The sequence below is a fragment of the Populus nigra genome, chromosome 17 (assembly GCF_951802175.1).
Source record: "Populus nigra chromosome 17, ddPopNigr1.1, whole genome shotgun sequence".
Taxonomy (NCBI): Eukaryota; Viridiplantae; Streptophyta; class Magnoliopsida; order Malpighiales; family Salicaceae; genus Populus; species Populus nigra.
The window spans coordinates 13425890-13449958 of NC_084868.1; the positions used below are offsets into that span (position 1 = coordinate 13425890).

At 34.3% G+C, this 24069-nt stretch overlaps 4 protein-coding genes across 5 annotated transcripts; 1 reads left to right on the forward strand and 3 right to left on the reverse strand.

Moving 5' to 3' along the window:
• The first annotated feature begins 1826 nt into the window (after positions 1–1826).
• LOC133677377 (UDP-glycosyltransferase 71K1-like) lies at positions 1827–3508 on the forward strand. Its single transcript, XM_062099397.1, has one exon. The coding sequence runs from the start codon at positions 1851–1853 to the stop codon at positions 3276–3278; it is 1428 nt and encodes a 475-aa protein (XP_061955381.1). The 5' UTR covers positions 1827–1850; the 3' UTR covers positions 3279–3508.
• A 1305-nt stretch (positions 3509–4813) lies between these two features.
• LOC133677376 (uncharacterized) lies at positions 4814–9253 on the reverse strand. Of its 2 annotated transcripts, XM_062099395.1 has the most exons (10): positions 9144–9253; positions 8556–8917; positions 7803–8047; positions 7517–7601; positions 7155–7340; positions 6888–7055; positions 6591–6788; positions 5636–5807; positions 5379–5550; positions 4814–5301 (listed from the first exon to the last, which is right to left on the reverse strand). In XM_062099395.1, the coding sequence occupies exons 2-10, from the start codon at positions 8868–8870 to the stop codon at positions 5208–5210; spliced, it is 1635 nt and encodes a 544-aa protein (XP_061955379.1). In that variant the 5' UTR covers positions 8871–8917; positions 9144–9253; the 3' UTR covers positions 4814–5207. The 2 variants fall into 2 exon arrangements, with proteins under 2 accessions (XP_061955379.1, XP_061955380.1); XM_062099396.1 differs by lacking the exons at positions 7803–8047; positions 9144–9253 and having other exon boundaries at positions 8556–8684.
• Positions 9254–9813: 560 nt separating this feature from the next.
• LOC133676925 (DEAD-box ATP-dependent RNA helicase 10-like) lies at positions 9814–15233 on the reverse strand. The gene is made up of 12 exons (XM_062098734.1): positions 14830–15233; positions 14534–14603; positions 13251–13316; positions 12808–12882; positions 12600–12719; positions 12026–12067; positions 11870–11944; positions 11204–11350; positions 10924–11061; positions 10452–10566; positions 10259–10350; positions 9814–10132 (listed from the first exon to the last, which is right to left on the reverse strand). Exons 1-12 carry the CDS (start codon positions 15108–15110, stop codon positions 10022–10024), a joined length of 1332 nt encoding a protein of 443 aa, XP_061954718.1. The 5' UTR covers positions 15111–15233; the 3' UTR covers positions 9814–10021.
• A 3269-nt stretch (positions 15234–18502) lies between these two features.
• Positions 18503–21404, reverse strand: LOC133676698 (rho GDP-dissociation inhibitor 1-like). The gene is made up of 5 exons (XM_062098419.1): positions 20471–21404; positions 20274–20340; positions 19564–19782; positions 19340–19464; positions 18503–18798 (listed from the first exon to the last, which is right to left on the reverse strand). Exons 1-5 carry the CDS (start codon positions 20747–20749, stop codon positions 18715–18717), a joined length of 774 nt encoding a protein of 257 aa, XP_061954403.1. The 5' UTR covers positions 20750–21404; the 3' UTR covers positions 18503–18714.
• Between the last annotated feature and the right edge of the window lie 2665 nt (positions 21405–24069).

Genomic DNA, 24069 nt, shown 5'->3' on the forward strand with positions numbered 1-24069 from the left:
AGGATGAGTATATATGATTATTAAGAAAGTTTGCTTATTTTCATAAATTTTTACCAAGTAATTCTATCATCAATTCTTAAATTTTGTTAGGTTTTAGGAATTGATGATAGAATTACTTGGTAAAATTTATAAAAATTAATTTTTTATATTTTAAAATTAATTTATGCAATTCTACCATCAATTCTTAAATTTTGTTTAAATGATTGTTAGGTTTAGGAATTGATGGTAGAATTACTTGGTAAAAATTTATAAAATGTAATTTTTAAAAATTTAAAAATTAATTTATGCAATTCTACAATAAATTCTTAAATTTTCTTTAAATGATTGTTAGTTTATCTTTGATTAGTTGTATTATCAATATTTCATATAAATTAAAAATGGAAGGTTTAATATTCTTTTAAGTTTTTAAATTATAGGATTATAAACCTAAGCATAAGATTATTATTATTATTACCAGAAAATTAATAAATAAAATCAGAAATGCTAATGAGAAATTTTTCATCAATAATTTTAGAAGATAATAGGGATAGAGTTTTTGTGTCAATAATTTTGATATAAATAGTGATATAATATTTTTCATAAATAACTACCAATGATGAAAAGTACAATAGAATAAAATAAAAATAAAAATTCATCCACAATTTAACACTTCAGCAATTCCTACGAAATTGCCATTTAATAAATTTAAATAGAATATCATCGTGTATATATTATCTTTGGATTCTTTCTAGCTATTAAATGCAATCACAATCAATCATTGTTGTTGACTTCTTCTTCTTCTTTTAATAGTAAGGTATTATTAAATCAATTTTGATACAATAAAAACTACAAAGAATTCGCATGATTGAATATATTAAGCTGTCAATACACACAAACTACGCTACCAGGATATTAATTATTTCTTATATCATGTTAGATTAGATTTTAAATTATTTAGAGATTTATTATTTGAATATTTAAATTTTTTATTTTAAATTATTTTTTAAAAATTATGTTGTTGCAAACCACAAGTCATTTAATTATCCAGTTTATAATAATAATTCACACAAATTACCCGTGAAAAATATTTTAAATTATTATTTAGAAAAGAGAAATTGTTATGCCTAGAGTGCTAGCTCTAATATTGTGTTTATGTAATTTTTTTTATCTAACAAACAACCATTATTTTTTACTTACAAAATAATAGGCTTAGTTTTATATTTATAGGGAATCCTAAAACCATATAAATAATAAAATATGAATATATCTTTTCTTAAATAATATTTATATATTATTTAAGGGTAATTTTAGAAATTTAATCAATTAAGTCCCTACTTGATTTTTCTAGATTTAGAAATATAATCCTTATATTAATTATATTTTAATTTTTAATTTCTAAAATATATATTAATCAAGTCATACTTAATTAAATTATCATAGTAAATCATCTATAATATTTTTAAATAAAGATAAATGATATCTTACGGATAGATTAATGTTGTTAAAAAAATATATTTATTTAATTTTATTTATTAAAAATAAAATAAAATTTTTAGTTTAGTTTATATATATATATATATATGTGTGTGTGTGTGTGTGTGTGTGTATTAAAAATATAACTTCAAAATAAAATGATTAATAAAACCCTAGCTTTCTTTTCTTTTATATTTATAATTTTTTTTATTTAATTTGAATTGTTTAAAAATATTACAAGAAAAGTTTTCTATGAAATCAATCTTCGTAGTAATTGTCATCCAATTTAATGATTAATTTAGAAAACAAAAATCGTAACAGTTGGCATTGTGGCATTGACCTTGAGCCCATTATAAGGCAAACAAGGATCACCATATTGAACATTCAAAACCTCCAAAATGAAGAAAACACAGCTAGTCTTCGTCCCTGCACCTGGATTTGGCCACCTTGTACCAGCTGTTCAGTTAGCAAAGATGGTTCTTGAGAGAAACGACAGTTTCTTGATAACCATGCTTGCCATCCACAATCCATTTGACGGTGGCATGAGCAAGAACACCGAATCGCTTGCTTCAATTCATACAGAAATCAGGTTCATCGAAATTCCTGAGACCATACCTGCACCTCCTCCAGATGCTTTAGCTGTACGCCCTGCAAGTGCTTTTACTTCTTACATCAATGATCACAAAACCCTTGTGAAAGATACTATTGTTAACCTAGTCATGGCCCACAACCCTGCACCAATTGCTAGTGTTGTTGTTGATATGTTTTGCACTGCATTTATTGATGTTTCCAAAGAACTTGGGGTCCCTTCTCATGTTTTTTACACTTGTGATGCTGCCTTTCTTGCCATGACGCTTTACCTTTCAGATAGAGAAGACAAGGGTGAGCCTAAGTTTAGCCCTACTGACCCTGACTACATCATCCCCTGTTATTCAAATCCCGTGCCTTACCGTGTTATGCCGTTATTGCACACCGATGTGGCATATGAGGCTATTGCAAACCATGGAAGAAAGTTTAAGGACTCCAACGGTATCATTGTTAATACATTTTCAGAAGCTGAGTCCCATGCAGTTAGTGCTCTTTTGGCTAGAGATGACATTCCACCTTTTTTCAATGTTGGGCCATTGATTGATCACAAGGGAAAGAGTCTGTCAGGATCCGATGTCGTCAAGCGTGACGGGATCTTGAAATGGCTTGATGATCAACCTGAAAAATCAGTGGTGTTCTTGTGCTTCGGGAGTCGAGGATGCTTTGATGAAGCTCAGTTGAAAGAAATTGCAATCGGGCTCGAGAGGAGTGGACAGAGGTTCTTATGGTCCATTCGGTTGAAACCCTCCAAGGGGAAGCTGCAAGCTAGTTTTTTTGACAACTATGGAGAGATCTTGCCACAGGGATTCTTGGAAAGAACTAAAAACATTGGGATGCTATGTGGATGGGCACCACAAGTAGAAATCTTGGCACATAAAGCAGTAGGCGCTTTCGTATCACACTGTGGATGGAACTCAACTTTGGAGGCCTTGTGGTATGCTGTGCCTATTATAACTTGGCCATTGCATGCTGAGCAACACATGAATGCATTTCAGCTGGTGAAAGACTTGGGATTAGCAGTGGAATTGACGTTGGATTATAGGAGAGATTGTCCTACAGATTTTGTGAAGGCGGAGGTGATAACAAAAGCTGTGAAAACCATGATGGAACAAGGTGGTGAACTTAGGAACAAGGCCAAAGAAACCAGTGAAATGGCGAAGAAAGCTGTGATGGAGGGTGGATCTTCGTATGTTGCTTTTGGAAACTTGATTGATCAGTGGTTAGGAAGCAAACCTTAAAGAGCTTAAGCCTTATCTACCATGTTGATTCCGTCAATGATCATCAATTCCTACTGTGGCTTAATTTCATTCCTCAAATTAAATTAAGTTAGAGTCTGTATCATATATATATATATATATAGTTTGTTTGATTTGGTCATGTTGTAGTGATGTATTTCCTATCCAACATTAGTTCTGATGAACTTGGTTAAAGTTGAGGCCTTATGGAATGACCGTACCTTTTTTTTTCTTTTCTTCCTTTTGTTTTATAGCATTAAAATCTATCACACCAACTAATGCCAACTTGCTTACATGTGTAGTGACGTGCGAGGGGATATGCATCTTGTTCTTGACCACACACAAAAGCAAGTGATATTTGCTTCCTCCACCAGTAAATCATCACTGATTGGCTTCAGCTATCACACCATCATTTTGGAAGTAAGTGATGCGGGGGATAATAATAATAAAAAAAACATGAAATACAAACCCGTTAAATTTTGTAGAATAACGACATAAAAATTTTAATTTAAAAATATATTACTACATATTTTCTCTTCAATAGTTTGTATCTTTTAATATATTTATAATTATTTAAATAAATCTGAAAATTTGACGTAAACAAGAAATGAAACTAGAAGTCCTAATCATAAAATACCAAGCAATAAAAGTTCTAACCAAACTAAAAAATCCAAAATAATAATTAAAAAAAAAACAAAACCAACTTGATGATCTCCTTCTTAGCCTAATTTAAAGGCTTTTTGGGTCTCAATCTTTGTAATTTCCTAACTAAATTTGAGAGTGATTAAATGAATATATAAACAATTATGGGGTTTTTTTTGTCAGACTGAGTACTCTGTTCAACCCAAGCCTCTTCTTGGACTTAACCATGTCTTGTTGATCGATGAATAACTCTGTTAGACAATCCACGTAGTTTAGTCATGAAAAATCCACAACTAACCCACCTATACAAGTTAGACATGAATTCTTCACTACCGTAGGCAATTCATCGTCCTTTTCTCTCAAGAGAGATCAACTTGTCATTTCTTTCTATTTTACAGTTCACACATAACTATAATTATAATACCTGACCGAGGAGTCTACTCTACGCAAGGTGGGGTTGTAGATTGATGGTTTGATTGTGGCCTCCATTCAGTGACTTCCCTACCGAGGGCATTGCTTACAATCTCCATCATTGAGCACTCCATTCAATGCTAGGGCTTCCCCGTGTGCTGGACTACTTTATTTGAAAGCAGGCACTTATACCATTTATGCAGGGCTGTGTGTACTTGAAAGGAGGCATACATACCTTCAATTCATGCTGTCTCTGTCTCTGCGTGCGTGCGTGCGTGGATGGGTGCATTAACACTTTTTTTCAAGTAAAAACTGCTGCACTTCAAAAAATCACAACAACACGAAACAGAATACTATCCACCACATCACTGTAAGAAAAATACTAGCAGAAAGAAATCCAGGCAATGAAGTGATCAACAATAAAACAAGAGAAGCCTACGAGTACTGCTTTTCATGACATTACTGCCATGAGAACTAGGTAACAATGAACAAACCAAAGCCTAGCATATCATTTTTTATCCCTACAGATCAAAGTTGTACACAATGCAGGACAACCAAACCTATGTCACTATCTGAATCACCCAAGTCAATCATCATCGAATTATTTAAGTTTCCTGCTCTGCTACAATAGATGGATAGTTTTTCAGTAACAAAACTGTTCATCCTTTTAATGATATGAAACAGACAAAGTACTGCCTTTTTTTCTACAAAACCTCAATGTTTTTCTAAGCTTAGTAAATCTGCCAAGTGCCAGTCAAGCAATGGTGCCATCGTATTCTGATTTTTCCTCAACCATTTACAGAAGGTAAGACTCATGTGTTACTTGTACCCAAAAACAGTATGACAACATGTTGACAATAGGACTTCTAAACTCCAGTGCTACTGCTGCTGCTCATATATCTGCAGGTATGCCTCAGAGAGAGCAACCATTTGAGGAAGGGTCTCAGAAACATGCAGATCCTGCATCTCATACCTGCAAAACATTGATTATCAGATATGTAATTATAAGTTTCATTCACAACCATACAAGTGGATTAGAAATTGAATTACCATAGCTCTTCTGACTTTCGCTGCACAAAAACCCTGTAGAAACCCTCATTAGGCTTTCCATCATGGACAATATCGGCAATCAAATCATACTTCGAGCGCAATCTCTCATTTTCTTTAGGCATTGGCAAAGGAATAAAATCTTTCAACTCCAAGTTCTTCACAGGAAAGTTGACTGTAATCATAGAAACAATTAGCACAGGATAGTTCAAAACCAAACAAAGTTCCAAGTAAAATCCACTGTTAGTGTCGAGCCTTACCCAAGGTGGGATTCTTCTCGATGAAAAAGTTGTTCTTTTTAAACCGCTGCATATGTAGTATTAAATACTGTGGCAATCTGATGACGTGATATTTCATCCGGGCAACACGAGGACGAACAACTTCAGTCACAGTCTCACCATCAAATTTCTTCAGTATATTGAACAGAGGAACCTGAAACAATAGCACATGTCAAATAAGTATCCACCAAGAAAGGGAATGAGTAGAATTTACCCAAGGAAATCCTTCATTTCCCACCCATGGATCAAGCCAAAACCTCGCTACCCTACTGTAGAGAAAAAAAATCCCAACATAAATAAGCTCAAAAGTACACAGCCAGTGTTTCTGGGTCACATCTGATCATCACATGCAAATACTGATAGCTGAAAACCCAAACTAGGATACTTAAGTTGATTCAGCTTTCATCTAAATTCCAGGTCAGTAAGGTTTTAATTTAACCATTTGAGCAAAATATAGACTTGTATGGCAACCAACAAAAGCACTAAACTAGGAGTTGAAACAGATGCAAAAATTAACACTTCCTCTCAATAGTTGAATAAGAAGTGAGAGAAAAAAGAGAAGAAGAAGAGAAACTGGACTATGTTCTATCTTCCATGGTCAGTAATTAACCTTGATTGCCCAGGAATAATGGAGGCATAAGCTTATTAAGTTGAGAATTTGACTTATTTAAATATCTGACAAAAAGAATCAACTAAATGTTCTATACCAAAGCAGTGACATCTACATTCGCTCCTAGGGATCTAACCAAGCATGTCTTTTGAAACCTTTCATTTGGAATGAGAATTAAACATGATTTGAAGCGTATAACTAGGATCTCTATAACACAAACAATAGTGCAGGATGATACCATCTAACTCAGATAGAGAGCCTATTGGCACTATACAGCAGACATAATAATAATATTTCCAACCTAGCTAAAACACAATGCATAAATACCTGAGGTATTATATTTTTCTCCATCACATCTTTAAACAGAGGAGGTGGTGGCAAATCCAGTCCAAGCATCAAGAATGGCATTCTAGACGTTTCTGTGAAAATATCATGACCAGCTCCACCATCAATCTGGTCATTACCATTTTCTTTCTTCTCAGTGATAGCTTTGTTAGGAATCTCTTTCACAACCTCCAACTCACCCTAACGGGAAAAGAAGAATTAGACCAGCACCACTGAGATTATAATATCAACCAGCAAACTTGAAACGAACTGAAGAGCATTGGAAAAGTAAAAAAGCACCTGAAAGCACTCATAAATGATACTGTTATTTTTCTTTAAAGTTTTAAGATTTGTGTGCAGTGTATTGAGAAGCCATGCCATGAATTCCACTGGATCAGACTGTTGACCAATGCGAAACCGTTTCTTACTAGCTTTCATTACAGCCTGGAGAAACTCATGTGGGCTCACCTGAAAAGTCCCAAGAGAATAGATGAGCAAATAAAATGAGGAAACAAAACTTAAACATTGGAAAACCATGACTTCAGAGAAGTAATCAAAGGATCAAACCTGTCCTTTAAAGTTCCGAGCATGCCATATTTTACGAGTGAGTTCTCCATAGCGTTGAACAAGAGGAGACTTGCAATGCTGATAGTTTTCAGGGATGAGGAAGAAATTCCTTAAGGGTGTAACTCTCATTAGCGACTGAATTGTGACATTTACAAAATCAGTTTCCTTGATGTTATTCAGACCCACCTGATGATCAAAATCAAGCAAGACAGTAAACAATGTTAAAATGTCCAAAATATGCATCTTTTACATGAATAAGCAGGACCAATCTGCATCTTATTACACAAGGAAGTTGTATCATGAACAATAATTCAGTGATGAGTATGATGAATTGGTGATCAAGTAAGAGGACAGATGGTTACCATTCCAGGAAGGTAATCAGACCCATCAAGTGCCCTGGACCATTGCCTGTTTTTGTCAAGCTGTTTGACTTGATCCCTAGTAAACCTGCATGGATGATGCAAAGTTCTTGGAAGTTGGTAAACATATGAAGTGAGTTAAAACGAAAATGCAACCAATAACACCACAGATAACCATCCCCTGTTACCATCTCAACTAAATGGTCAGGAACTCTAAGAAAAAATACTAACAGGAACCCCATGCCCACAGGAAAAGTATAATGCACCACTGAGAGAGGGGGAGAAAGACCTTGGATTGAGAACATGTCGTATATCATCTAGTGATGGATCAATAATCTCATATCCATCAGGAAGACAATAAACCTTCTCTGTCCTAAGATTGACGTAGACATGGTGTCCTGCCTCAAGACTATGAGTATAAGCATGGGATTTCTTCCCTCTTCCTTGGTAATACTTCCCACAAACCAAACATGCATACACATTCAAATTTGACAGGGAAACAGAGCAAAATTTCTCAAAATCAAAGTCCAAGACCTGCAAACCCCCAAAAAACAATAATCAAAAACATATTTTAAGCACACAAACACAGACATATATAAACCACAATCCTGATATATTCTCCAAAATAATGTTTACTGTACTTATTCATGTACACACATATCTACATAACTACACAAAAATTTACCCGGATATATAGCCCAAAAAAATGAAGCCTTTAACACATTTATGTGCACATAATCACACACAAAAACTCACATATACAACCCAGAAAAATGAATCCTTTAACACACTTATACCTACAAACATACAAATAACTACACTAATTATCTAGTAAAGCGCATCCTTCCACACATTTAAGTACAAAAACACAAAACACCCCAAGAAAACATATCCTTAACGCATTTTTGCACAACAATATACAGATAACCTTATTTAAACAAAAATCCATATTATCATATCCAAAACCGCCAATACTTAACACATTTAACAATTTATAAACCCAAAACCTACATAAATTATCCAAAAAAGATGCAATCTTTACCTGTCGATTAACAGTATCTAAATACGGGCAATCCTCACGAGGCTCAAATTGACTCTTCCTCTTCTCCAAACTATTCTCTTCTCCATACAAATCCTCCTCCTCTTCCTCCTCCTCCTCACCATTCTCTGCTGCAACAACTTGTCCCCTATTCTCCTCCACCCTTCCACCACCATTAGCCGTTCTCCCTCTTTCAAAATCCTCCTCTTCATCATCCACATCATTGTAAGGCACAAGTGGGTTTTCAATACCAGAAGCTGAAGACTGCTCATCCAATCTCTGCCTCTTTGAAACACCGCCACTTTCTTCAGTCCCCATATTATCTTCCTTCACTCTCTTGTTTTTCACAATCTTTTCTTCCCTCACTGTTTATGCACATTGAATATCAAAATACTAGCTCAGTTTATGCAAGATTTAAGCAAATTCCAAGCTCTAATACATCTAAAAATTAGAACTTTAACCAATAAAAGGAACATTTCATGATAAAAATACGCAAATTTGAAGCTCTAAAACATCTAAGAACCAAAACTTTAATCCTTAAAAAAACACTTGGATAAAAATAACAAAAGGGTTTTCAAGAAAACAACTTACCTTTGATTTGGTGATCTTGAAAAGAACCCAAAATGTTTCCAGTTTCGAGACTGGACTGCTGCTTGCTGCTGCTTGAAGAGTGTTTTGCTAAGCCGAGACAAAACGACACGTCGTTTCACAGCCTTCTGCAGCTTGGAATGACGTGTCGTTTTCATAATTTTGAATTGGTGGACTGGGTTGAAAATTATCATTTAGAAGGAAGTCCAGCCCATTATAATATGAAGAGTTCTTTCTTTTTCACAAGTCTAAAAAATATCATTCAACTCATCTTGGACTTTACCATCAAATAATTATTTGTATTAATTTTATTTAATTTTTTTTTAAATAATCAATTAATTTTACTTATTTAAGTAAGAAATGATATTATTTTGTAAAAAAATCAATATTTTTTTTATAAAATGATGCCAACAGAGATCTTTATTGAAAAATCAAAATAGCCGGATAGTAAAATTGATACAAAAAATAAATTAGGATTAATACTATCATAATAATTTAGAGTGTTTTTTAGGTTACTAATATTGTTGGATGTAAAATTAGCTAAAAAAATAGAAAACGACATTTTCCAATAATTTGGCATTTTTTATTCTTCCATGATTTGGCTTTTCATATACTGTAATTCTCAAACAATATTTTGATCTTCATGGCTCATGCACGTGTTAAGAGTATGGGATAAAAATTAATATTATAAGATTTTATCATATGAAAAAATAATTAATATCATAAAACCTATAATTTAACTTTGCCAAAACAAGTAGTAAACTAGTAATCTCACATCCCCTTACTGGATGATCAGAGTAGTGTTTGTTATGCTACAAAAATCTCTTGAGGAAGAATCCTCAGATGGTGAAACATTCAGACAGAAGAGTTGCTTGCTGGTCTCATTTTCTCCTCAACTTCTTGTTCTTGATGCCTAAATACTTCTCTATATCCTCCTCATCTTCGTCGTCTAGTCGGTCTGTTCTCTTGTTGCCTCCACCCTCTTTGATGCTCTATAGAAGTTCAGCATACAACAGGAACATCAATCAAGAAACACTCGAATGAGATTGTAATAAAAACAATATCATTATTTCACTACACTTGTCCTATCAATTATGATGGAAAAATTAAGGGAATACCTTTCTGGAAATTCTTTTGGCTTCTGTAACACGCTCTGCCAATAGCAAGACTTCATCTTCATTTGCCGTATACTTGGGTATCTTGAAATCATCTGAAAGCATAGCAAACTGTTGAGTCTATGGGTAAGCACATTTTTTTTCCAAAAATACTCCTGGTGGCTCCTAACAAAAAAACAGCATGTCTAAGTCTAACCTCCAATGTGCTTCTCTATCTGTTTAAATGGTCCTATATCGAATTGATTTACAAGTGAGATTGCAAGCCCTGATCGTCCTGCACGCGCAGTTCGACCAACACGATGAAAATAATCCTGTAAAAAAATTAGAAAAGAGGAGATTGTAAATATATGCAAAATGCTCCACAAACAACTCCATCTAGTCATTCATCATCTAAAGGAATTATTGTGTTTGTCATGTAGATGTGAATGTTTGGATGCAAGATTCCGAGATTGTGGTGACAAATTCACACTCGAAATTTGCTGAAAATAATAGCGCGTGTTGCAGAAAAGTGAAGACAATGCAGGGAAATATCATGAATGGAAAAAGGGAAACAACCAAAAGCAATTCAAAGCTCCACAATAATTATTACTGAAGATAGATCAGAAACAAGACCTTAAACATGGTGCACTCAAGTACGAGTCAGAGTGCTGGAAAATTAGAAGGCAAACCTTGGTGTTTGTGGGGATATTATAATTAACAACAACATCCACAGATGGAATATCGAGTCCTCTACTTGCGACATCAGTGCATATCAGAATATTGAACTCGCCAGCTTTGAACTTATTTAACGCTCCAAGTCTGTTTGACTGTAGAAAACATTGATCTAACAAAGTGAGGGCTGATTTATAATCACAGGAACATTTAGGTAACAAAAATGGGAAGAGGAGAAGAAACGTGAAGAGATGGAGAGAGAAAAAAATGCATATATTTTGATTATTTAAGGCACACCTGGCTCATTTGACCATTAATGGGGATGGCCCCTAGACCAAGCTTTCGAAGAACCAAAGCCAAAAAGTCAGTTTCTCTGCATGTCCGAGTGAAAACCATGGAAGTAGCTCCTTTCTTTGATGATAGTACATGTACAAGATAGCAATCCTGCAGCAAGCATACAAAATGAAACGAACCTAAGAGAGAGATTAATTATAGAGTAAAAGAATGGAAGCCGTTTTTGCTTCACTAAGCTTCCATTGGGGTATAAAATGCTGCAGTCTCATGAATAATTCCACGACTAACATCTTCAAACACCACCAGATGCATGGCTCACTGTGAACCATGCACAAACTCTCAAGTACTCATGCCTTCTCAAGGTATTTGGTGGTCAGCACCAAATATAATCCCTTTTATTCTTTAAGTTCTTCCAAGCGTTCCAATCTTAAAATTAGAAAAAAATTGTTGCAGGCATACAAAATCAAATCAGCTATGAAAACCAGGAAACAATGAAACATCTGATATTGCAGACAACAAGTTCCTTGTAACCAGAACTTCAGTATTATTGATGTGTATTTGGATACACAGCAGATGACAGAGAATTTCAAATGGGCTTGTGGAATACATCATATATGTAAAAAAGGAAGAATATGTGTGAAGCAATGCAACAATGGAAAAGGAAGAAACCTTGAGCGCAGCTGGCATGAAGTAAAACCCCTGCTCCAGTGTGTCAACAATGGAATATTTAAATGCTGCTTCGATCTGGAAAATTGAAATTCTGGCTTGTGAGGAAAACAATTAGAAGAGGAAAGTGATAGATGCATGAAAGTTGTTCCATTGCACCTTTACGGGATTCCTTAAACAAGCCCTTTGGAGTTTCTTCACCTGCAAAACCAAGATAAGAACTTGATCAAACTTTCAACCCTATCTCATTTCCCTCCATTAGGATGTACGGAAAATATTTCAATTGTCAACAAAAAAAATATTTTGGATTTTATTATATCAAGCTCGTTGCATTTGTTCTAATTTCACTTTATTGCAAACCTTATGAACTTTGTAATTGGAAGAGCCACAAGGCCAAAAACAGATACAATCAGCCACAACAAAAGAAAAGATGATGTGATATTTTGAAACATTTTATATTTTCGCTTCCATTTCCCACTCATGTTAGTGAGCCAATTCGGGAAATTAGCTACAACAAACTATTTTAATCAGCTTTGAATAGATAAAAATTGCAGAAAAATTAAGTTCTTATCTGCAATTGATTTTGCAATGACTTGTTTTATGCTCCATAGCAACCACAGCAACATGAACATTGGAATCAAGAAGACTCCAGCATATTCATCAAAAAAATAGATGAAGAAAGAAAGAAAAACAAGAAGAAAACTCTGGCAATCTCAATGTATATGACACCTGCCTTATTTGTCATAGTGGCAGAAAATAAATAGGTTCTTCTATTCCTTGGAATGGCCTTTAAAATTTCATCCAGTGATTTCTCAAAATCCATACTCAGTAATCTGTCTGCTTCATCCAAGATCTGTTTACAGCACAAATAATAAAGCAACATGAACAATTTTAAAAACAAAAAAAGGAGGTTCTAGGCCCAAGGATAAAATGTGACGTACTAAATATTTCAATGCATGAAGAGAGAAGCCTTTTGTGTTTGACAAATGATCCGCAAGGCGACCAGGTGTTCCAACCTACAAAGAAATAACAAACCGAGATAAATTGAGAGCTTCCTACAACTGAAAACATGTAGTAGTTTTAATGTATATCCACATAAATCTCCTTCCTACTCTTGCAAGCACCTTTAAGTTGAAATTTCCACTTAGAATAATTCCAACCAAAATTGAATATAACAATCTTGTTCATACATTTGGCACCAATCCCACCCCACGCGCCTATACAATGAGAAAGTGGGAGCCAACAAGCTAAGATATGCTCTATGACTTATCAGATTATGATAGAAAGATGCAAAGACCACATCGAAAAACAAAACCAAACAGTTACATCCTCTCTTAATGTCATAGGAAGCTCAAAGTATCATACTAGTAAATGAAACTCTTACAATAACGTGTGGCCGCTTTTTTGCAAGGACAATAGATTGCTGCAACATATCCTCTCCTCCAACAAGCTATTTCAAAAGAACAACAAGGATTATCATTCACATAATTTTGGAAAAAAAATAACAAGATTGATTGGAAAACTATATGATACAGTTCAATCTTCAGAATCTGCCCTTCAAAGTGATTCAAACCATAACCTTCTTTTTTCTACTAACTCCAATACTTCTTTATTAAACATTGAACTTTAACATTTCACCATCATTTACTCCACAAAAAAAAACCACCTACATAACTTCTACCCAGTCGCAAATCACATAATTTTGGAAAAAAAATAACAAGATTGATTGGAAAACTATATTATACAGTTCAATCTTCAGAATCTACCCTTCAAAGTGATTCAAACCGTAACCTTCTTTTTTCTACTAACTCCAATACTTCTTTATTAAACATTGAACTTTAACATTTCACCATCATTTACTCCACAGAAAAAAACCACCTACATAACTTCTACCAAGTCGCAAATCACATAATTTTGGAAAAAAAATAACAAGATTGATTGGAAAACTATATGATACAGTTCAATCTTCAGAATCTACCCTTCAAAGTGATTCAAACCATAACCTTCTTTTTTCTACTAACTCCAATACTTCTTTATTAAACATTGAACTTTAACATTTCACCATCATTTACTCCACAAAAAAAAACCACCTACATAACTTCTACCCAGTCGCAAATCACATAATTTTGGAAAAAAAATAACAAGATTGATTGGAAAACTATATGATACAGTTCAATCTTCAGAATCTACCCTTCAAAGTGATTCAAACCATAACCTTCTTTTTTCTACTAACTCCAATACTTCTTTATTAAACATTGAACTTTAACATTTCACCATCATTTACTCCAAAAAAAAAAAACCACCTACATAACTTCTACCCAGTCGCAAATCATTTCCTTATCAGAATTAGTCCTGCTGCCAGGCATGATTTCAAAACTACTCACCTTCAATGCTCAAAGCCAATTTTGTGAATTATATAATTAAATAGCACAGCTCAATTTTGTGCTTAGCACATAACTACATGACCTGAGTCTTTAATTTGAAGCTAAAATATTCTATCAGCAAATCAAGATTTGTTTTTATTAATGTACTTATGTACCAACCCAAATGTCTATAATAAATTTGTGATGGAAGTGAACAGATAATCACAAAATAAAACTCTCAATTTACTTCCTGTCTATCTAACGTAAAAACAAAAAGAAATAAAGGGGCAACCTTAAAACTTACCACTACACATCTCACACCAATGCCAGATCCCAAAGCTTCAAACTGCTCAGCAATCTGAATTGCCAACTCCCTTTGAACAAGAGCAAAACAAAACCCAGTTGAAAAATATATACTACATAGCAAAAATAAAAAAAATACAAACTTTAAAGCTTAAAACACTAAATACACATGAACAAAGCATCTGGGTTTTTCACATTCAAATAATTCAATAAAAAAAACCTAACGTTAAACATATAATAAACAAGAAAAAATCATCTGGGTTCGAATTCAAAGAAAACCAACAAAAAAAAGCCAACCTTGTAGGAGAAAGAACACAAACAAAGAAGGGTTGCACAGATTTTCTCTCTTGTGAATCTTTCAAAAGTGCTTCCAGTGTTGGAAGAACAAAAGCTCCAGTCTTGCCTGAACCTGTAGCTGCTACACCAATCAAGTCTTTGCCTTGAAGTGCATAAGGTATTGCTTTTTCTTGTATCTTTGTTGGCTTTTTCCATCCTAGATTTTCACATGCTTCTACTAGTTCTTTACATAAACCTAAATCAGCGAATGTTTTCTCTGTTTCTTGCTTGTCTTCTGCCATGTTTTGTCTGATAACGTTAATGTGCAAAAGGTTGCTATGGTCTGATTTCTCTCTCTGGCCAATTTTTTTGGCTATAGAGATCGTCGCTAGCTATATATATATATATATATACCTTCTGCTTATGGAAATTCCAGGTCAAGACGATAGTTATACGACCAAACTCGGGTGGACCCGGCAGGTTGGGCAGGCTAATTCATTGATTGACGGGTCATTGTTTAGATAACAAAAAAAATTCGAAATTAAAACCAGCATAAATTAAGCTTCAAATCCACCATTACCAAGTTAACTTATTATACTGGTTTTATAACTATAGTTAAAGACACGTAACCTTGTTCATTTATTTTTATTATTTTTATAGATTTAATTAAAATTTAATCATTATGATTTATCTAGATAAATTAATTATTTTTTATAGTATAAAAAATAATTAAATACTTTTTTATAAGCACTATTGACTATATTTAATTTAATAATCTTTTATTTCAAAAAAAAATTCCTTTTCTTGTCAATTTTTTCAACCTTTTCTATTTTCAAGACAAGAGTAACAAAATAAAAAATATATATCTCCATGAACCTTAGTTTTTTCAAATTTCAATTATCGACCAAAAATAAAACTCTCAGATTTAGTCATATTTCAATTCCTTAGCAATCTAACTAGGATGTTTTCTGTTCAGATTTCATCAAGTACTAAAATAAAACTCTCAGATGGATTGATGCAGTGAGTCCCAAGTAATATTAGTGGCTGATGCAGTGGATATCTTGTGAGATATATGAGTGAGGAAATGCTACTCTCATGGTGTAATTGAAGAACTGATTGGATGGATCAAAAATTGAAAATGTCAGCTCAAAGACATGAAGAAAGATACGTGAAGATGCCAAGGTCTTGTTCAAACTTTACCATGTCTTTCTTGGACAATCCAATCTTTGCTTCTATTCCCTCACCATCTTTTGTATCCAAGAAAATGGCAACCTGTTAGGCTTCAAGGCAGGGCTTTACCGCATAGGCTTTCCCCTCCCAAAATTTGTGTCATGAATGGAAACTCATACCAACTGCTGAAACGAAAAAAACCTTGAGCTAGGGATTTTTAGAGCCCTCTCACCGGCTTTAGACATAGTTGTTAGATCTAACTCGATGATTAATTTGGAAAATAGCTTCCATCACCTCTGATTAATTATTTTTATTAAAATAACATCATTTCATTTTTTCAAAAAAAATCCATGGATTTTAGCGGTCAAAGTTTAGAATGAGTTTTATCAAGTCATGGATTTACATGTTTCACCAAATCAATGTTTATTTTCAATTCAACTTGAAACTTGATTTAAATTAGACTTCAGGTTGCAGAATTTCTAAGTAAACCAACCTGATTATTTCGGGTTTAACATCTATGTTTTTGAGGAAGTTAAGTATCCAACTACCACCCTGAAGCTTTCCTAAAGATAGTCATTGTTCATCTTCGTTAGTGACTCGTGAAATTTGTTTTCCTGCTAAACCATTATAGTTTAGCACAATACTTTCACTTTCTGGCCAATTTGCTGTTGTCACCAGGTATTCCAATGGATTGTTGTGGCACTGGTGGTTTCATTCTCCTCCGAACATGGACTGCAATTGTTGCAGCATTTATCTTTGTAGCTTCAATTTCTCCGGTTACAGCCGTCATAGCCCCCAAATAAGAGCTGAAACAGCATCGAAACGAGTAGGACAATCCAAAGATGGTCCGTCGCCCACTTCTTCTCCTGGAGAAACTTTCTTGGAACCATCAAACAAGAACCTTTTCATCAAAATTTCACTTAACACATCCTCTTTCATGAAATTGCTTGAAGAGAAGCTTGGTAAATCATGTAGAGGGAAGAGGGTTGAGCAGTCAAAAGAACCGCAAGCCATTGCAGCCCAGTTATTAACAAAGGTTGCTATAGTTGATGCATCAGCAACTGCATGTCAAATGCAAATACAAATTTCCAACCCCCTACAATTGAAGTAATTTACCTGAACTGCTAACATTACCTGATCAGTTCTTAGCCCAAATGACTTCATTAGGGCTACATGGTAGCAGCTGATTTATGTCTGCTTCTTGAAATACCTTTGTTACGTCGCCACCATCCAAGGCTTCAATAAACACAGCGCACCATCATCGTTGCAGTCGATAGAAAAACCATCTTTTATCCGTCCAGCAGAAGGGTAGAATTAGGTTAATGACTGTGAGGACTTTCTCAGGTGATAAAAAAGGCTTTGCAGAAACTTTCACTGGATAGTGAGTAAAAGAGAAAGCTTTTAGGTTCTTAGATGGTGCAGCACGGCGGAAGGTTTCAGGATTTCCTTAGAAATGATTTGAACTTCCATTTTCTACTTTCTTCTGAAAGCGAACTGCTAAGTTAGTTCATAGTTTTGAGGCAATACAATACGGCCAATAAATACTGAATTATATAGAACCCAATGAAAGTAGCACAACGTAGAATGATGTGAATCTGATAGATAGTGTTCATGTCCACTCAATTGGAAATCACTATCAATACTGTTTAATTGAAGAAAAAATTAGGGTTGCAGATGATCAAAAGTGCAGTGATGTCTATTCCACATTTTTCTTTAAGTCGGTAAGGAGATATTGTGAACCAAGTTTCTGTCAATAACATCACCAAGTGCCAGTGGATGTTCGGCTTCCAAAAATCAACTTAAAAGGAAAGATTTCATGTTTAAACAACCAGCAACAACCTCCACTTCTGAACTCTTTATGAGTTTGTTGATTAAGATTTCATTGGCCGATCACATCTTTCTTGTTGATTCAAAACCCTAGTACTAGTAGATCACTACCACCCCATCACCATCAATTGAATGAGCAACCATCATGCTGTTCAAACAAAACCAGTAGCTGATGTCACTGCAAAATCACACCTATGTTGTTCCAACTTAAATCGTAGCATTAATTCTCTCCAAAATGGTTAAATAATGCATTCCTAGTCCAAATATTCAGAATTCTCAGGTGGAAAAGGAGCTGTATGGCATTGATCATAATGCAAAGATCTGAATGTCTTGAATCACAGCTGTCATTTTTTTTCCACTTACAGTAACTCTTTTTGACAGTCCAGGCAATTGCTGTTGTGTTCACCCCCACAATGATTAAAGGTTCGTAGTCCCACCAAACATTGTCTCTAAAAAGTTCAGCCAATTAACCCCACAAGACATCCATTTAAAACATGGTAGTTCTAAGAGTAGAATGAGAGCCAACAACGGTACAAAATGGAACCGTTGCAAAAGAATTCCAACGAAAAGAACAGAACAAGAAAGGCAGTTAAAGTAGAAAGATTCGGCCAACGTTGAAAGCAAAAGCAATGATCAAAAGAGAAAAAGAATGTACTAATGGAATGATGATCCGGGAGACAAAAAGGTAAGTGTTCAATTTAAGGTAATGGTGAATTTTATTAACCAACAACACTACCAAATGAATATCTAGCTGCAAATTTTCAAATCCTCTCTTCATTGTTCAAATGACCAGTCTCAAATAGGAGTCATAAATAAGACAATAAAAAGAAGATATGTTAAACATCAGAAGCATATTCCAACTTGTAAAACAATTATGTGGAAGCTGCAACTTGAAGGTAATAGTAATTATTAGTTTTTAGTTGGCAGCCAATCTTTGCGGATGTCAAAGGTGTAGTTGATCTCAAGGTAGCACTTGTTATCGTCATCAACGAACTGGAGACACAGAAAGAAGAATACAAAGGAAATCAGTAGCAGCTTCTGCAAACCAAAAATTCTTGATGAATCTAATAATCATCTTTGAAATCTAATCACTAAACAAAGGATGACCCACAAGTTTAAATGTTCACATGCATGAATTATGACACACTTGATTCCAGAACTAATTGATAGGAACATTACTCAGCTTGTCCTTTTGAAGCAGATTAAGTTAGGCCTTGGAAGATGTTCTGAAACAATAACTATATTGTAGGGACTTTAAATGGTAATAGATTTGATGTTAGCATATTTAAAATTATTTGAATTTTTGCGAAATTTTTTTTATAAATCCATGCTCTTAAATGCAGGTGCCCCACAAGTACTATCACATGAATCAGCAGAACAGATGAAAACAACTGAACATGAATGTGTGTAGTTTGTGCGCAAACGCATTGAGAAAAGGTCAGTTGATGAACATGTATTTTGAACCAATACATCTGTTGCGTGAAAAGATCAAATATCAAAGGGGTGAAGAACAAGAAGAACTGGTGGAACTTACTTTACTTCTAGCCGCATATGATCCTCTAGCAAACATACCAGATGGAGTAGTTTCTTCAGGCATTTCATGAGTATAAGGTTCTGTCTGAGGACTAAAGGTTCCGATCATCTCCTTTGAGCTATCAACTATCATGATAAATCATCATACAAGGGAAAATCATTATTTCAGAGAAAAAGAGATACGAGGATGAAGAGATTGGAAGAGATAAATGGAGAGACTTTTACCCTTGATACCAGTTTTCCAAACCGTGTTAGTATACTTGAGGCCGGAAACAATGTTGTTCTTAACCTCAAAAGTGAACTGCAGACTATAGCGGCTACCTTCTTTTAAGGTGAACCATGAGCCTTTAGGCTTTCCATTCTCAGGAACTGAAAGAACAATATCAGGTCTGCCAGAGGATTTGATTTCAAGGCTTAGGATTTTAACTTCAGGTTCAAGAGTCTCTACATAGTTATAAAACCATTAAGAAAAATGTCAGAGATCCAAACAAACTTCTTCTGCCATTAATTGATCAGATTTCTTCCAAGAATCAAAAAGGCTAACAGAGGAAATTTTATTCAAATTCAAGCATTTACAAATCCAGTCAATGAAATAGTATGCTTGAATAAATGGAGATGATGAAAGAAGGGTCTAACACACTATAGTAACACATGAGCTCAGACACAATTGCTATAAATTGTGGGAAAAGAAACCAAAATTTGACAAATAATACATAAACTATCAACCCTAATTAACAAAATTAACTTTTATTAATTCCTAAGATTTCTCAGGTGAATTTTAGTTCTTCTCACAGCAGACAATATGCAGAGACTTATAAATCCACAAAAAAATCATTAACAGACTACATAAAACATGGCTCCATTACCACTAATTGCAAAGGAAATCTGAACTATACAACAAATTAACACATTTTCAAAATGTTTAAGCAGATTACCTCCAGCAGCCTCAATATCCACAGCCCCAAGAAGCTGTTCCTTCCACCTCCTCAAGCTCTCATCATCCTACATTCTCAAACCCCACAAAACAGAAAAAGATTGAACATAAACAAAACAAAAAATGGAACAGTAATTAATAAAAAGAAACAGGAATGAGAAAACACAAAGAGGTAGAAAACAAGAAAGAAAAACAAACCTTGTCTTTTTCAAGTTGTTCTTTGAGTGTGTATTGAGGACCCAGCTCAATATTCCTTTCATTAGTTTCCTCATCATCCTCTTCTTCTTGATCAGTTCCATAAAGAGAACTCTCACTCATCTTTCTGCTAATCCCACCACTTTTAGGTTCATCAACATTATGTTCTTCTTCATTTGGAGGTGTTTTTGTTGTTGCTGCTGTCTCAGAAACTTCCTCTTTGTTTTTCTCATCAAAACCCATGCTTTTAGTATTTGAATTCACACCAACCTCCAAAGACATCAACAGCCCATCAACAGTAACAAAAGAAACAGCACTTGTGTCTGCGCCTGTATGTGTCTCCCTTAGGGAACAAAACAAAACAAAACAAAACAGAATGCCCCCAAAGCAAAAGAACACAGAAACGAGACACCAACAAAAGAAGGGTCAAAGACTCTTAAAAACTAGAAAGTTTAACACCGGACAAAATCAAGAAAACCCACAACCATAACCCTTCAAACAACAAAAAGACACACTAACAGCCCAAGAAAGAACGATAGAGAAAGGGCACAAGTTCAGTTTTTAGAAAGTTCAAACAAAGGAAAAAGAAACAGTCATGTGGTGATCCTAAAATTGTGTTCAACTAAACAACAATGGCAAAATAAGAAAAGAAAGGTGTCAAGATCGTGAAGGTCACTCCTTCAGTAGGATCCACGAATACCTTGATTCAAGGACATGGGGGGCTTTAAAATTAGTGCATCCTTTTGATTACATAACCAAAACAATATACAGAGAGAGAGATGTGAGATTAAGACAGCCTAGGATTTCTGGAGGATAGACTCCTCCTCTTTGACTTCTTATAATGGAAACTCTGACTCGGACATGAAGGAAATAAAAAAAAGCTGCCTAGGATTCTGATAGTTATAATTGGTTTGGTTCAGGTTGCTGTTTTTAACTTTAGATAAGCTCTCAGTTCTTGGTACTTTGACCTTAGGTTTTTTGTATGGACATTTTCTTGTCCTTGTCAAAAAGATTATAGGCTTGTGCAAAGTCAATTCAGTAAGCTGAGTCCCAGTAATTTGTACATTTTCTTATGAATTTATGACATAAAAAACCATAGCTGACGAAAGTAATAAAGAGTCCGAGTTAAAGGTTGTTGAGTCGATTTTATCAGATCAATTGTTTATCAATAAGATGTAATTTTGTTATTTTTTAAAGAAAAACTTTATTAGTTTAGACTCAATCCAATTTGAAATACGTTTATAGGCTAATCACCATGTAGGTTACTTGAAATCTTTTATTAAATCAATTTCAAATTAGTCCAAATTGAAATTTAGTTGGAATCATAAATGTTATTTATCAAGTTAACCGGTAAATTTAAACCAAGTTTAATTTTATTATAAAAACCATTAGGTGAGGCTTTCAGGACTAGTGTAGAAAATTTTCTAAGTTAAATTATATGGACTCATTGAATTTGTAATTGTCATTTGCTAAATGGAAATGGGAATTTTCAACCTTGAAGATAATCATGGCCTTCAATGATGTACAGCAAGGCCGTGGTAGCAAGGAGAATCTCTGCATTGAATTGTTCCGATTTCTTTAATACATGTGCCCCACTAATTATTAAGGCCACTGAACAGATTCTAGGAGGGCCACTGTGTAAAATGTACATGACCATCATTCAATAGCCATGATGGTGGAACAACAATATTCTGCTCTGTTAACTGATGTAATAAATTATTTTCCATGGGAGGAATGGTCAGCAGATGCATGAACCTCAGCTTAAACTTCTTGCCAACTTCATGCAATCCTTTGGCAATTTTGTACTGTTTGCTTGGACCTTATCCCTTGTGCGATGGAGCCAAGAACTAGTTTTCACACTGACAATTTACCACACAAACACGAAGGGAGGCAGAGATATCTTCCCAAGGTCAACATCAGCAACCACCGCAGATGGTGGCCAAATTTGCCATTTACCTAACGTGGTCCTCAGCTCCAAGATAATTCATCATCGTTTCCCTCGGGAGATGATAAAACCACAGTAAATCGGTAGAGTCATCTCTGGCAGCATTTATAGGGTGCAAGTACAGCAGACTGGAAGCGAGTAATTTCATATACATGAGAATTATATAGCGACAAGAATCATCTTGGATTCTTTTTCGCAAACAAGAAGATAGATTTCTAGGGAAATATAAGACTCCTTGAATTCCAATACTCGTGAAGTTCGAGGGATTATTCCAGGACCTTGGACCTTAGAGTCATCTCTAGCTGCATTTATAGGGTATTGGTATAGCAGACTGGAAGTGAGTTATTCACCTTCTAAATGATATCCCCTCTTCAATCTCTGTATTATTTGATTCCTCGTAACTCCAGGCAACTATGCGCAGTAGTAACTAAAATGGGAAAATGGAAGATTATGCAGTTCAAATGAAAAGAACCTAAATTCAGAGCATTAAATGGCTTTTGCTCTACCATGCCTTGTGGTTTATCGGATCCTTCTCTATCCTTCTCTGTCAACTAAGATGCTGTTTGGTATTGTGGTTGCGGGTGAGGTTCATGATTTTCATTGATGGGACCCACCAATTTTAACTGTTGCACCACAGGTTTGGAGAAGCAGCATTTCGTTGTGATTTCCTCTTAACAGTGGAGCATGGCTCCACTGTTGCACTGTTCACGTGAACAGTTGTTGTTTTTTTAAAAAAAAAAACCAGTGCAGTTAATTTATTTTACTCGCACTGTTCACGTGAATATAAACTTCTAAATTTTTTTTTGTTTTTTTTAAAAAAATAGTTTAAGGTGAATTAAATTTACTCGTACTGTAATCTCAATTTTATTTATGATAATATGTTATCTAATTTTATTGCACGCTCAAAAAATCATGAAAACTGTAGTTCTTGTCGAATAAATTTTGGACGTAATGAAATTGTAAATTTTTTTTTTAAAAATTGAGTTTTACTTGAAAAACTAGTATTTAATATTATTTAATAACACTATATAAATTAGAAGGATATCGCATGATGTATAACATTTGTGAAATTTGATTGCAATTCCAATTATGTTCTTGCCGGGTCCGACGCAGTTAAAAAAAATTCAGTTTTTATTTTTATTTTAATTGTGTTTTATTCATTAAATTAGAAAGATATCGCTTGATGACGTAACAAAAAATTCAGATTTTGTTGTTGCGTGCTTAAGAAACCATGAAAAATATAGTCATTGTTGGATAGATTTTGTATGTGATGACATTGCATGTAGTTTAATGGAATAATAAATAAATTTTGATATCAATATTATTTATTTCATGATGTAATAATAGTAGTTAAATCTACAATATTTAAATGAAAAATATTTTTAATTATTTTATAACCTCAATTTAAAAAGCATTTTTTTAACCAAACACATTAAACTACTTTTTCTTCAACATCAATTTCAACCACAGTTTTAACCAAACACCTATTTTTTCAAACCAACCTCAACTAAAAGTACTTTTTATAAAACAACTTTTTTCAAACCACAACCACAACAGCAACCGCAATACCAAACACATTCTAAGTCCATCCAATTTCCCTACATTCTAAGTCCATCCAATTTCCCTGATATAAATTTGAAATGAATCAAAACAAATC